Raw genomic sequence first — 13,641 nt, 5'->3', positions numbered from 1 at the left:
TTTCTCCCAAAGTACTGAGAGAAAGAACCAACTGTGACTTACTACAAATGTAAGTCATCCCACAAAATATGTTAATCCATTCTCACATGGAGAGCCAAATATTCTCCATGCCCACTCCCCTTTAATGACTATGTAGAATTGGGTCTGGGGGTTGGGGGTTGCAGAATAATAACAAATGTTAGGTGAAAAAACAGCCTTTTGACAACCTCTAATTTATATAATTCTCCTATTGTTTGGAACATTCTGCTGTTTATTACTTCTGGATACTCTATTCAAGAATAGAGAATTGAGTTCCAATTCAGTTTAAAGCTCCTAATCCTTATAGCCGCCCTGATTGGGGCATTAGAGTCCTAACACATCAGGTTCTTTGATATTATAAGGGTACAATTATAAGAAATTCTCCTTTAATTACATTTATACAGTTAATTTTATTTTTTCATTTATCTTTTTCCATATAATGATGGATAATGAGCATACTCTAGGCTCTTTCCTTAGTTAAAAGTAACTTCCACACTCTTTAATTAAATGCCATTCATCACTTTGGGACCCATGTAATCATATAGCATTAAATACTGTATATTAACATTAACATCTTACCTTCATTCCAGGATTTCCTGGAAAACCAGAAGAGCCTGGTATCCCAAGAGGACCCTATTAAAAGAAACCAGAAAAGTAATCAGACATATATTTAATTAGTATCTAATTAGGCCAGTTTTAGCCTTTGGCATCATTTTGTATTTGACACATAAGAAAAACCTGCTTTTCACTTTAAAATCATAAAAATAATAGTGTAATTGCATTATAAGTATCGTTCAACATCAATCAGTAATGCCAAAAGATAAATCCAAGGCATTACATATAATTGGATTACTCAAATAGCATAAAGGATTAAGTCAATCACAAACATAAAGTGTTTGAAACAATTGCTTCTTGAGAGATATACTTTCTTCGTGTTAATCAAATAATAAAGTCTTCAAAAAGTTATATTTTATATCTAGTACTTCCTTTTATAAAAATGATGCTTAAGAATCATCTGGAGGCCAGGCACAGTGGCTCATGCCTTTAATCCCAGCACTTTGAGAGGCCGAGGCAGGTGGACCACCTGAGGTGAAAAGTAAGACCAGCCTAGCCAACACAGTGAAACAATTTTGTATACTTAATCTCTACTAAAAATACAAAAATTAGCTGGGTGTGGTGGCAGGTGCCTGTAATCCCAGCTACTTGGGAAGCTGAGGCAGGAGAATTGCTGGAACCTGGGAGGTGGAGGTTGCAGTGAGCCAAGATCATGCCATTGCATTCTGTCTCCAAAAAAAAAAAAGAAAAGAAAAGAATCATCTGAATATTTTAGAGAGATTTTTCAGGCAATAATAAGTGGATATTTATATTACCCTACATTTGGGTAATGCACAGAATTTAAACCATTGATTACCACTGATTAAAAAGCTACATTTTTAAAAAGTGAGGGTAAGAGGAATTCTAGTACAGATTATTCTGACTCTTCAAGGATTGTACTTTAATCCCAACAGTTTTGAAATAATAAAAGCCCTTTCAAAGTTACTTATGTTTTCATCCTATGTTTTGTTTCCTACATATGAGAAAGAGGAAAAGATCCTTGGGGCAAATGATCTCAATTACTGTAATTATACTTTACTTTTGGCCAATAGCTTTAAATTTTTTTATCTGATGATATTTCAGTATTGGCCCATGTTGATCATGAATATTTCCTACTCTTTCTCTCTTTCCCTCACAATACTTTCTTTCCTTGGTGTTTTGTTAGTATAATTTACCTTGTAGGGTTTGACGCCACTTTTGCTGTTGCAACAAAATAAAATTTTTCCACAGAGTATTTATTTAGGAGCATTTTCAGCCACAACTTTGTGCTCAATGACTATGTTAAAAAATGGCTATAATCCCAGCACTTTGGGAGGCTGAGGCTGGTGGATCACCTGAGGTCAGGAGTTCCAGACCAGGCTGGCCAACGTGGTGAAACCCCGTTTTGGCTTAAAAAAAAAAAAAAAAAAAGCTATAGAAAACATTTTATAAATAAATTTGTGCAATTATAAAACACCACTTTTTGGTTTCCTGCAACAGCTATTCACATTAATTACCCTGTGGAATCATCTACAGAACTTTAAAAAAATACTGATTCCTGAGTCCACCTCTAGAGATTACATTTAGGTTGGATTGGACATCAATATTTTTAAAAGTTTCCAGGTAACTTGAATGTATAACCAAAGTTGAGAACCACTAATTTCATGACTAATAGATAAAGTTTACTACATGATGAGTACGATATAAGTATGTACATTTTACTAATAACCAGTGTTAATCATTTATGAAATAACTTATTCTAGATACCATTATATTTTCCTTTTTAAAGTCAGGGCACCACTATTAAAGCACATAATTTGATGGGAAAAGCACATGTATAATAAGTTGCTCTATAGTTCAGAAAATAACTTTATGACTTTAAGCTCTTTTTAAAAATTAAATTAGTTTTGTATTGCTTGTGGAGATACAATTTAAGTGTCCTTGACAGAATAATAGTAGAGGCTTTGATCCATAGCACTGTTACAACAATAATCTACTCTATCTCCACAGAGCTCTTAGGATCCTTTGTACCTTTGGGTAACTTAGCAGCTAACGAGCAGCAATTGAGGCCATTCACAAGGGAAAGCTATTGCAAGTAAGGGACTTTTAAAAAGGTAATATGTTAGAAAAGTGTCAAAATTAAAAATTGCGCCTTTGTTTACAATTTACATTTGATTATTTGTTTATAATTTACAGATGATTCTTTAGTCTCAGCTGTCTTAATTTCATCATCCACATTTCCAGTAGATTATCTTTCTCATCATAAAGTTTCTATGTTTAAAATCTCTGAATGATCTCACATTAATTACTATACAAAAGAGCTCAAAAACCCTTTAACAGGTAAGTATAGCCCTTCATGATCTAGATCTAGTTATTTAGCTAATTTGCAATAGCTAAATAAGCGTTCAGATTTTCATCTTCAAATGTGAATTATCATAGTTACAGATGATTACTTATGAAATAGTACAAGAAAGTCCGAAGCAAAATACAATAGCATTGTCAATAGTAGGCATAAACAGCACAGTGTACAAAATATTGGTACACACCGAGGCCTCATCATTTCTCATTCCATGTTACACTTTTACTCCCACAGCTGTATTTATTGCCTGTATGTTAAAAATTTCCAAAAATTCATTTGAAATTTAAATTTCTATGCTGAGCTCCACTCTTGCATATCTAATCACAAAATTGAACTCATTTATTCTCATTCTAAACTCAAACCCACAAACAGTAGCCTGTTACTCTTTCTTTATTTCCAATTTCAGATAAATTCCATCATCCATCAAATACTTTAAACTACAAATCTACTGGGCCATCTCCATTAGAGTTCTTAACTCATTGATATGCAGTTGGCCTCTGTTAATATTAAAATAACTTTAGTTCCCATCTTTTTAATTTCTCTCTGGAATTATGCCAATGGTGTTCAAACTCATTCTTTAGTCTTAGGCATCTTCATTTCATCTTCAGCATTACCACATGTAATTCTTCTGGTCATAATATTCCTGTGTTTAAAATCCCTGAATGATCTCACATTAACTACTATAGAAAAGAGCTCAAAAACTATTTAACACAGTAAATATAGCCCTTCATGATTTAGCACCTGCCTCTCAATCCAATTTTACCTTCCTAGAATTTTCTGAGCCCACTGGGTTTTGTCATCTATCCATCCTATGGACCATGCTATATTCTTGCCCATTTTATATACTAAATACTTATCTCTCAGGGCTTGGCTTGAAAGTTGTTCCCATACCTCAAGTTGTATACTATATTATAGAGTTAACAATCTTGTTATACAACAATATTGATCTCTCTCTCTTCCTTAATAGAACAGTTTTGAAGAAGTACTGTGTGTCCACCAGCTTTTTATTCCAAGTATCTGAAACACGGTGAGTGCTCTGTAAATGTTTTTGAATGTACAAATGGAAGAATTAATGAGTAAATTAATGAATTAATATGAAATATAACTCACCATTGGTCCAGGTTTTCCAGGCATACCATGTGCACCTCGTTGTCCCTAATTAAGAAAAAAAAGAGACAAGATAGGATAAGATTACATTTTATACAATATTTTCTCATAATTCCTTTGCTTTATAAAGAATTTCCGTGTTACAAATTGAAGAATAAATATTAAAGTTAACTGACAATAACCCTCACTCAGTTAATGGCAATATAAATACATTTACACAAGCTGATATGGTAGTAATAAATTTATCTATTCTTATAGCAACAAAAAATAAATCAAGATTGAAAAAATAAACTTTTAAAATAATTCATTTTACTTTAATATTATCACCTTCTAACAAATGAACTCAGAGACAATAAAAATTTGAACACGTCAATATTCTTAATATGATTCATTTTTCTTTAATGTATCACCTTCTAACAAATGAACTCAGAGACAATAAAAATTTGAGCAACTCAATATTCTTAAAAGCCAGATAAACTCAAAGAACCAATGTCCAGAAACCAAAACACACACACAGAGATAAATTTAAGTTATAGTGAATTCTGTGGGTTTCACCCAGATCTCCCTTGAGTACTGAAGTATTCATTCTGTCAGCTGGAAATATAACCTACTGATGGCTCACGATTGAGACATTCCCTAGGAATTGCCCTCGGCTAAAGGGAATTAGCTCTCCCAAGACTGTGCTCTTTCCTTGGTCAATGCAGGGATACAAAGCCTTGGCCCCTATTTGAGACAAGTCTGCAAGAACCATCTCAGCTCTATAGTTTCCCCGACACTGACTGAGGTTTCTGTTGTAATTGCAACACAATTCAATTTCTCCCTCTGACAAACCCTGCTACTATTCATTCCTTCAAAAATACAGTTTCTAAGAGTACTCACCAATAAATTTCCTGTACTGTATACAAGTCACTTCTTTGAGGCTGTTTCCTAGGAAACCTGACCTAAGACCCTAAGACCACTCATGCCAGAGTGGTACAAGGAAGCAAACTCTCAAATGGGAATTTTAAGGTGAATTTTCTACTGGTAAACTGGTGACAGACAGAGTTATGAATCACCCTTGGCATGTTGCAATGGCAAAATGGTAAATATTGTCACCAGTGGTGAACAGAGATATTTTAAGGGAATGAGCTAGTGATACAACATCTCAGACATTTGAGAAGAAATAAGAAAATAGCGATTATAAAGCTTTTTATAATTGTATGGGTCTTGTATAGCGCATCTGTTGGAGAAAGACACTAAAAGGCTGATGGTGATTAGTCACCAATGTAAGAATCCTCGGCAGCATTTTTTAAAATTCTCATCTTCAATAATCAGAGAGAAGAAAAAGATAAATATCAGGCCCAACCCAGAACTTAATGCTAAGAGTATAAGAGCTCTTGGGATGGTTGAATTCTCAAACCTAGAAAGTCTGTTATGTCATGGTCAGGGTCCTGGCCTGGGAGGAGTGGGACTCTGAGATTCAGCATTAGGATATGTGGGTCAACACAGTTAAGAACTTCAGCTGGGCCCAGTGACTCATGCCTTCCAACACTTTGGGAGGCTGAGACAGGAGGGTTACTTGAAGCCAGGAGTTTGAGACAGGCTTGGACAACATGGTGAGACCCTATCTCCAAAGAAAAATTAGTCAAGAATGGTGGCATGCACCTGTAGTCCCAGCTATTTGGGAGGCTGAGGTGAGAGAGTATCACTTGAGCCCAGGAGTTCAAGGCTACAGTGAGCAATGACTGTGCCACTGCACCGTAGCTTGGGCAACAGAGCAATCATGTCCTTAAAATTTAAAGGAAAAAAAAAAGAACTTTAAAATCTCATGCCCATCTAAAGTCACTGGGCATACAGAAGTGGCCCATTCCCCCATTAATAGTTGGTACTTCTCTCTTGTTTGGAGATGATACCTAAGACTCTACTTTAGCAGACAACATAAGCCTCCTTTCTGGACACTAGACAGATAATTAGCACTACTCCTGATTTTTAAAAAAGATATCTTACACCAAAGCATCTATAAGACCTAAACATCAGGTAGAAGTGGGATCTGAGAAAGAATATATGGGTCTTGGTCCTGAAGGCACTGAATCAAAAAAAAAAAAAAACAATATAAAGTTGGGAAACTTTAATGACGTGGAAACACACTCTCATGATATTGCAATTTAACACCCTTGTAAGAACGCTGAGAAATAATGCTAACACAGAAGACAGTTCTTAGAGATGTGGGAAGAGCAATGGCCCATGCTGGGGCAGAAATATCAGAACTCCCTTGGCAGATGGTAGAAGAAAGCACAAAGAAGTGAACATACTATGTTGATAGACTATGTCAGTCTGGATGAGCCAACAGCTGACTCTATTCTATAATATTTTCTATATCCCCTTACTAGAGTGATAAAGAATGGCCTGGTGACAGGGTCTTATGCTTTCCAAACCAGGGGCCCTGAATTTGGTACCGTTGAGAAGCTCTGAGCTGGTTGTCCTCTATGGGCTAAGGGTAATAGCAGAGACAGTATAAACCTGGGATTTCTAATAGTAATGGTGATGATTGGATCTTGAAATAATAGAGGAAAGGTGGCATACTGTAACTCTCTAAAGCAAAGTAGGTGCAATATAAGGAAATAATATAAGTTTGAAATATTAGTCAGCATAGCCTGACCTTCAGAGAGGTGTGAAAATAACAGAATATGCCTCCTACACAAGTTCAAGTTACATAAGTAGCCACAAGAGTATTTCTCAATCTGTATAATTAAAATGAATCAAGGACAGGTGATCAGGAGGTGCAGCCCTTTCAAAGAGTACACTCAGAGTACCCACCTTTTACGAGTATGAGGAACATAAAATGCTTGGAAGAATTCTTGACATACAATAAGCACTTGATAAATGTTTCCTATTACTGTAATTTTATTACTATATCCAAGTTTGTGTTTTTCTATGGACTATATTCCATGCTGCTATAAGTATTCATTATTTTATTAATTTTTGTATTAAAGTAGATGACAAATGTACTGTGGTTATATGTTAACATTAAAAGCAAAGTGAAGATCGTTCAAGAATTCCCTGTACTTTCTTTCCAACTTTTCTGTAAACCTGACTTTATTCCAAAAGAAAAATATAGATGACCAGTACCGTTACTTTCATTTAAAAGGCAAGTTCAGTAAACCAAATCTGAAAAAGAATTGAAATATACATCTCAGCAGTATAAATAAAAGCAGATATACTTACAGGAGCACCCTGTGGCCCAAGTCTCCCTCTCTCTCCTGGCATTCCTCTTGGACCCTGTAGATGATAGAGAAGAAATATCTCTTGAAGCACCTAATTTGAAATTCAGGGTAGTCTGACTATCCCACTCAATTCAATTGAGATTCAAGATAACTGGCCACATAGTATTTCCAGGGGCAATGTTAGGTTTGAAACACTCTCCCCCTGTGGAGATAAATAACCTATCATCTCTTACATAAATAGATTTCACTTAACCTAGCTTTATTAACGGGCTAAATCTATAATAATCTTGATTTGATCACTGAGTATAGAAAAAGAATAAGGGCATTCAACTGTTAAGAAAAACAATGAAATGGAGGAAGCCTTTTCTATTAGAAGGGCTCAACTGTCTTGTGCTTGTCTGTCAGCTGGTTATCAAGATTATTTTACTAGCCAACATATGGTCTCCATTTATTTTTATTTTTCATTTAAAAATTATCTTGTTATAATCTGAAAAGCAAGGAAATATAAAATTAGAAATTTAAGAAACAAGAAAAGCAGCACATACCAGAGGACCCATGGCACCCATTGGACCAGTAGGGCCTGCTTCACCCTAAAACAAAAATGAGAATACATTACAACTCATACTCAAATCACTTTGTTCCATGTGTATAATTTTAAAAGCATATTTTCAAAGAGGACATATGAAGGATGTACTTATGATATAGGATCTCAGAATGTTGTTTCATTACCTCTTCTCAAAATGGAATAAGTAGTTTTAAAGAAATACATCTAAAATAATATTGGGGACTGAAGAGTGATGGAAACTATCACACCTAGCCACAGTATCTAGTCTCAAGAAAGGACTTATACGGCTATGTCCCACATGTCTCAAGTAAAACTTTACAAAGCTAAAATTGATTGTAATTTTCTCTTACGATCTACTCTAAAAGACTTAGAAATAAAATATGTTAAAGCCAAATGATTTTCCACATTAGGTTCATGATGCTTTCCACTAAAAATTCCTTTATGCTTCCTTGATGTTTTTTCTTCCTGTAGAAATACAAATAAACTTTGAGAAGAAACAATGGGCAGAAGGTCCTGGTATTAAAGGAGTCCTCAAAAATGGGGCAAATGAATAACCTAAACCTTTCAGATATTTTTTAAGGAGAAAAATAAACGATTGTATCTTAGAAGATAGATGATATGAAGATAACGTCTATCCTACACTGGCAGACACCCAGTGCCATCATGACTATCCTTGGGGGCATATTTAAGTCATGTCATGGTAAAGCCCTCACCACTCATCTTTAGAAAATTACATTTATTTTCCTAACTATTTATTTATAGCCCTCTATCCTGTTGAATTAAAGTGGTCCTGAAAAATGTGTAGGCATTTGAAGTAAAACTAAGATGTGAGATAATTATAATATTACCTTGGATCCAGGTGCTCCAACTTCACCTTTAGGGCCTTCAAGACCCTTGTGTCCCTGAGAAGAAAATTATAAATTTGTATTTGTATCTGTTTTTTCAATTCTCAAAGGCATAAGAGAAGAACCAAAAATAAGCTTGCAGAAATTGCCTTATAAAAACGAATCTCAGAGTTAAAGTTGTTACTCAAAATATTTTCAAATTCTCAATCTTTTCTGAAAGCTTATTCAAGGGAAATTAGAGTTTTCACCTTTAAACAACATTTTCAGCTTGCAATGTTCTTACCCTTCAAACATTTGTGACTTCATAGAAATTTAATCTGTAGCTACAAATAAAAAACTTATAGTGGCTTTAGAGAAAACACATAACTACAGGGTTCATACTGTTAACAAATATCATTTGTATTCATGGTGAATATTCAAAACACTTAATAACAAGTATAGGAGAAGACATCCTAATCAAAATCTCAACTACCCAAAACAGAGACCAGTCAGTGTATATTGATTGAATATCACTATTTGATATTATGATAAGTAGATTAAGTAGATGATAGATTCTACATACATAATATATGATAGCTACATCATAATTATCTTTGGTAATAAGAAAGGCATTCTATCGCTTTTCAAATCTAGGTAGACTGGGCCCCTTCTGTGACCTAGTACTCTCTGTCACTACCACGTCATTTATTCTACTATACAGGAATTGTCTACCTTTTCATCCATATCCCCCATTAGCTTGAAAGCTTCAGGTCAGAGATTTTTCTCATTCATCACTGTATCCTCTTTTGTAGTATAGTATCCAGTACATAGTAAGAACTCAAAATATATTTCTTTATCAAATGAAATTAAACTCAAAGGAAATGTACTGTCCTGCACCATCCGCACATGTACCCCAGAACTCAGTTTAATAATAATAATAATAATAAAAAAGCATTGTGATTTCAGAAACCACAGATGAATGCTCAACCTGCAACCATAGACAGTTAAGGACAATTGATAAATTGACTTGTAAAAACTTTGAAGGTAATACTCCCCAGAGCTGATTCACTATACCACAGTATCTAAGAGGATTACAATAGATTGAACTTACTCGGTGACCCTTCAGACCTGGAAGACCGGGAGCCCCAGGAAAGCCACGAGCTCCCTGGAAGGACAACATAGATAAGGCATTTTAGAGTCATTAATAAAGATGCAAAATTCCTTAACATATCATTTTCTTCAAAAGATAGCTAGTACACAGTTTTTCCGCAACATATTAAGAAGAACAACAACAAAAAAATCAGTATACTTTTATCTGTCAAAATATCTCTGGGTGACCAAAATTAGCAAAGTAAATATGCTGTTAGAAATGGAAATATAACTTATACAAGAATACAAATTAATGCCAGGTATTGAGTTAATGACATTTTAATTTTTTCACATGACAACACCATGTTATAATTAGTAGTGAAAACAAAACAAGAACATAAGCATGAATCAATATGTCCAATGTCAGAATTGACTATACTAAGGTAGAGAAAAAAATATTCAGGAGAGAAATTCATGATAAAATATCCATTTCCTTCTTTATTGGGCTTTGTTTATAGTGTAAGATTAAATGCCTTTGTAGCAAACCAATGTTTTTATTTTCTACGAATTTCTGAATATTGGTAGTGGAATATAATGGGAAGAACAGTATTATAATGTGATCAGGAATGTTTTTAATGAATGGTTTAGGAGAAACATTGTGGATTTATGATTTAAAAAACTAAATGAATAAATAAGTGAAATATCCAACAGAAAAGAAAGTCAAGAAATATGACAATGCTTTGTTTCCTGACTAAATAATTACTTAATTTCCTCAAATTCTATGTAGCTTTCACCCAAACATATTAGATAAAAAGCAATAGAAATACCACAGAAAATCAAATCCAGTGGTACAATTATTTTGAAAAGATGCATGAAACTTTTTCCTTGTACTCTTTTAAAATAGACACTAAGCCAGTGACTTAATTATTTATTTATTATCATGGCCTACATTAATTTGATTTTGCAGTGAATTGCCATTACCACTGTGCCAGTATATTAAGCACCTTGATAGCATTGATTGATGTTATCAATTAATGATTATTATTATTAATATATGTATATCTGGCACTTAGCCTTATGTCTGGTAAATGAGCATTCAATGAGTAATCATTGGATAAACAACTGAATAAAGAAATGGTTTAATATTTCTAACTCTCAAAGCACTTTAATTTTTCCTAAGGAACTTCTCTTATCCTAGCATGATCTTACACAGATAACAAAATCCTTCTGCTCTACAAATCATAGGTTTCATTCACTATTTTCTAAAATAAGCAACTCAATGAATGAAATTCATATAATAAAATCAAAGCAATAATTTCTCTGTGACCTCTTGAAAGAAAATTATTTCCTTAGTATTTTAGGGGGCTATCACAGTAGGGATAGAGCAAATCATGCTCTCTGAACAAATGAAGTCCCAATAATTCTTCTGTTTACACCTTGTTCAAGAATTCTTTCACAAGAACTCCCTTTAAGTGTTCAAGTTAATGCTTCATTGTACAGAGATCTGTCTCCTCTCCATTCTTAACAGGCAACTTAGTGCAGACCCAACTAAGCCTATAGCGGAGTTGCTGAGCTATGTTATTTCAAATAATTAGTTAACTTCAATTTTTATGGTCTGCAAGGGAAATTCTCATATGATTAAATATCTCTGATGTAACAAGAAAATGAACCAGATGTCCTAATCCTCATTAAAAAATTATCATTCTGCTGACCCAGGACTGTCATTACAGCGCAATCACACATTGCACTGAGCTTGCACAGTGCATCTGTGGTGTGTTGGCAGGGCACCCTTCTTCCCCATGGAGGGCCCACACCGTGAGCATGAGCAATAGTGCAGCAGGACATGGGAAGTTTAAATCTGGATTGGCTGAAAAGGACATCTGTGCTAATGACTAAACCTCATGCCTTTGTCTGCATTTATTTCCCAGGCTGATGGAGGAGGAAAGAAAGCAGGGAGTTGAGAGATTGATTTATAATTGCAACCAAATAATCCTTTGAGCTTTGTAAATTTCCCTTAAAAGATAAGGGAACATTCGTTTGTTTAAAAAAATTCCTAGCATTGAACCTCATCAATTTTCAGAAAGTAATGTGGTACTGTTGATTGTACTGAGTGGTAGAAACATAAGGAAATGATAGTAAATGTAATAAATAGGAGAGGAATGTTTAGGGGCTGTTGGACAGGAGAAACCCAAGAAGTAGGAATGTTCGAGGAAGATTTTTGCTTGCTTATCAATCTCTAATTTTCCCCATGGCCAGTGCAACAAATTCTAGAAGAGGGCCTGGCAAAGTAATTTGAGTGATGACAGACAGGTGGGTTCAGAGAATGGCCAAGGGGCCAGGTCCTGGATTCTGATGGAGTAGTTGCCAGGGGACGATTCTTTTAGGGAGCCAAGGGAGAAGAAAACAGCTGTGTTAGGAGGGCTGGAAATCAGTGTATATTGTCATATGATTTTAGGACCCAGAACATTAATCAAGAATTTCAGCCAAAATTAGGGTTTGGTGAGCAGCCAAAGAGGCATCCTGTCCATAATTTATTGTCCCAAGTTGATAAAACAAACAAACAAAAAAGGCAACAAGCTTTTCTTCAAGTTATTGTTTAGACATGTGTGACAATATAAAGTAAAAATACTAAAGAGATTTTTAAAAGCCAAAATAGGATTAAAGTATAAATTGTAAACAGGTCAAGTTGGTAACTCATTTTATGAAAAAAAAATTTTTTTATTATGAATTTCCTGAGGATTTAATACTCAGCTTGGAGAGTATTCGTGTTATGTTTGATATACTTTTCTAAATCCAGAAGGCTTATTTATGGTGGCAAATGCAAAGCAGAGAACTGGAGTTAACTATCACTCTAGTAAAATGTCTTGCGACATTTCACATTTTTACGGAAAGGAACAATGCTTGATTGTCTCCATTTACTTAGTGCCTGATACGTGTGCATACAGTGAATTGCAATTTAATTCAATGTTCTTTATTTTTCAAAGTCTGCCTTTATGTTCTTCTATTGATAAGTGTAAACTTACCGGAGATCCTGCAAATCCCACTTCACCAGGATTTCCATTTCTGCCAGGTTCACCCTTTATAGAAAAAATGTAGGAGATTGGGGAGGCAAAAGTGATTAAAAGGTTCTTCTCTGAAACTACATGATAAATAAATTACTGATAAAACAGTCTTCTTTAGAAAGCTAGTGGGCAATTCTCTAAAGAGTGCAAAAAATAAAACAACAAAAGGCTCCCTTCCTACTGTTCCTGAAAACACTCTGTTCTTTCAAGTTAGTCTGTGGCTTTTATTAATTTACTCAGAAGAGTACATTGCTGTAAATTATCCTTATCTGATCTAGCTCACCATTTTATGAACATGAAATTTATACATGCAAACATACATGTACACTATAGGATATATACTATAGAATTCTATACTATCACATGACACTGAATTAAAGTATTGCTTCTTAAAATACTACTTTCCATTTCTTTCCTGTGGTTAAAAAAAAAAAGGACTACCAGAAATATGTGCTCTATAGCCAAATTCAATATAACCTGTTTAAATGAATCTTCTGACTCACAAGGAGAAAATATTTATTAATACTTGGTTTAGTATTGCAAAGAAATAATGGCCTACTCATAATTTGATCCTTAACTTTGGTACAACTGAGAATCTAGAAATGTAAGTCTGCTATTGTACACTGTTCTCCGATTACATGTTCTTAATGTTAATATCTGGAGTTGGGTCTTTATAAAATACCTAGGAATACAACTAACAAGGAACATAAAGGACCTCTTCAAGAAGAACTACAAGCCACTGCTCAACGAAATAAGAGAGGACACAAACAGATGGAGAAACATTCCATGTTCATGGTTAGGAAGAATCAATATTGTGAAAATGGCCATACTGCCCAAAGTA

General features: G+C 34.4%; 1 protein-coding gene across 1 annotated transcript in view; it reads right to left on the bottom strand.

The window, feature by feature from the left end:
* The window catches only part of COL5A2 (collagen type V alpha 2 chain), a 148,005-nt gene that overhangs the window by 37,991 nt on the left and 96,373 nt on the right, over positions 1–13,641 (bottom strand). The window contains exons 12-18 of the mRNA XM_017518965.2: positions 12,762–12,815; positions 9,761–9,814; positions 8,674–8,727; positions 7,806–7,850; positions 7,262–7,315; positions 4,061–4,105; positions 598–651 (exon numbers count right to left, since the gene is read on the bottom strand). Coding sequence (XP_017374454.1) covers positions 598–651; positions 4,061–4,105; positions 7,262–7,315; positions 7,806–7,850; positions 8,674–8,727; positions 9,761–9,814; positions 12,762–12,815 — 360 coding nt within the window. The remainder of the gene's footprint in view (positions 1–597; positions 652–4,060; positions 4,106–7,261; positions 7,316–7,805; positions 7,851–8,673; positions 8,728–9,760; positions 9,815–12,761; positions 12,816–13,641) is intronic.

Source organism: Cebus imitator, unplaced genomic scaffold (assembly GCF_001604975.1).
Source record: "Cebus imitator isolate Cc_AM_T3 unplaced genomic scaffold, Cebus_imitator-1.0 Scaffold719, whole genome shotgun sequence".
Taxonomy (NCBI): Eukaryota; Metazoa; Chordata; class Mammalia; order Primates; family Cebidae; genus Cebus; species Cebus imitator.
Note: the sequence above shows the minus strand (reverse complement) of the source record. Positions and strands in the feature narration are given on the sequence as shown.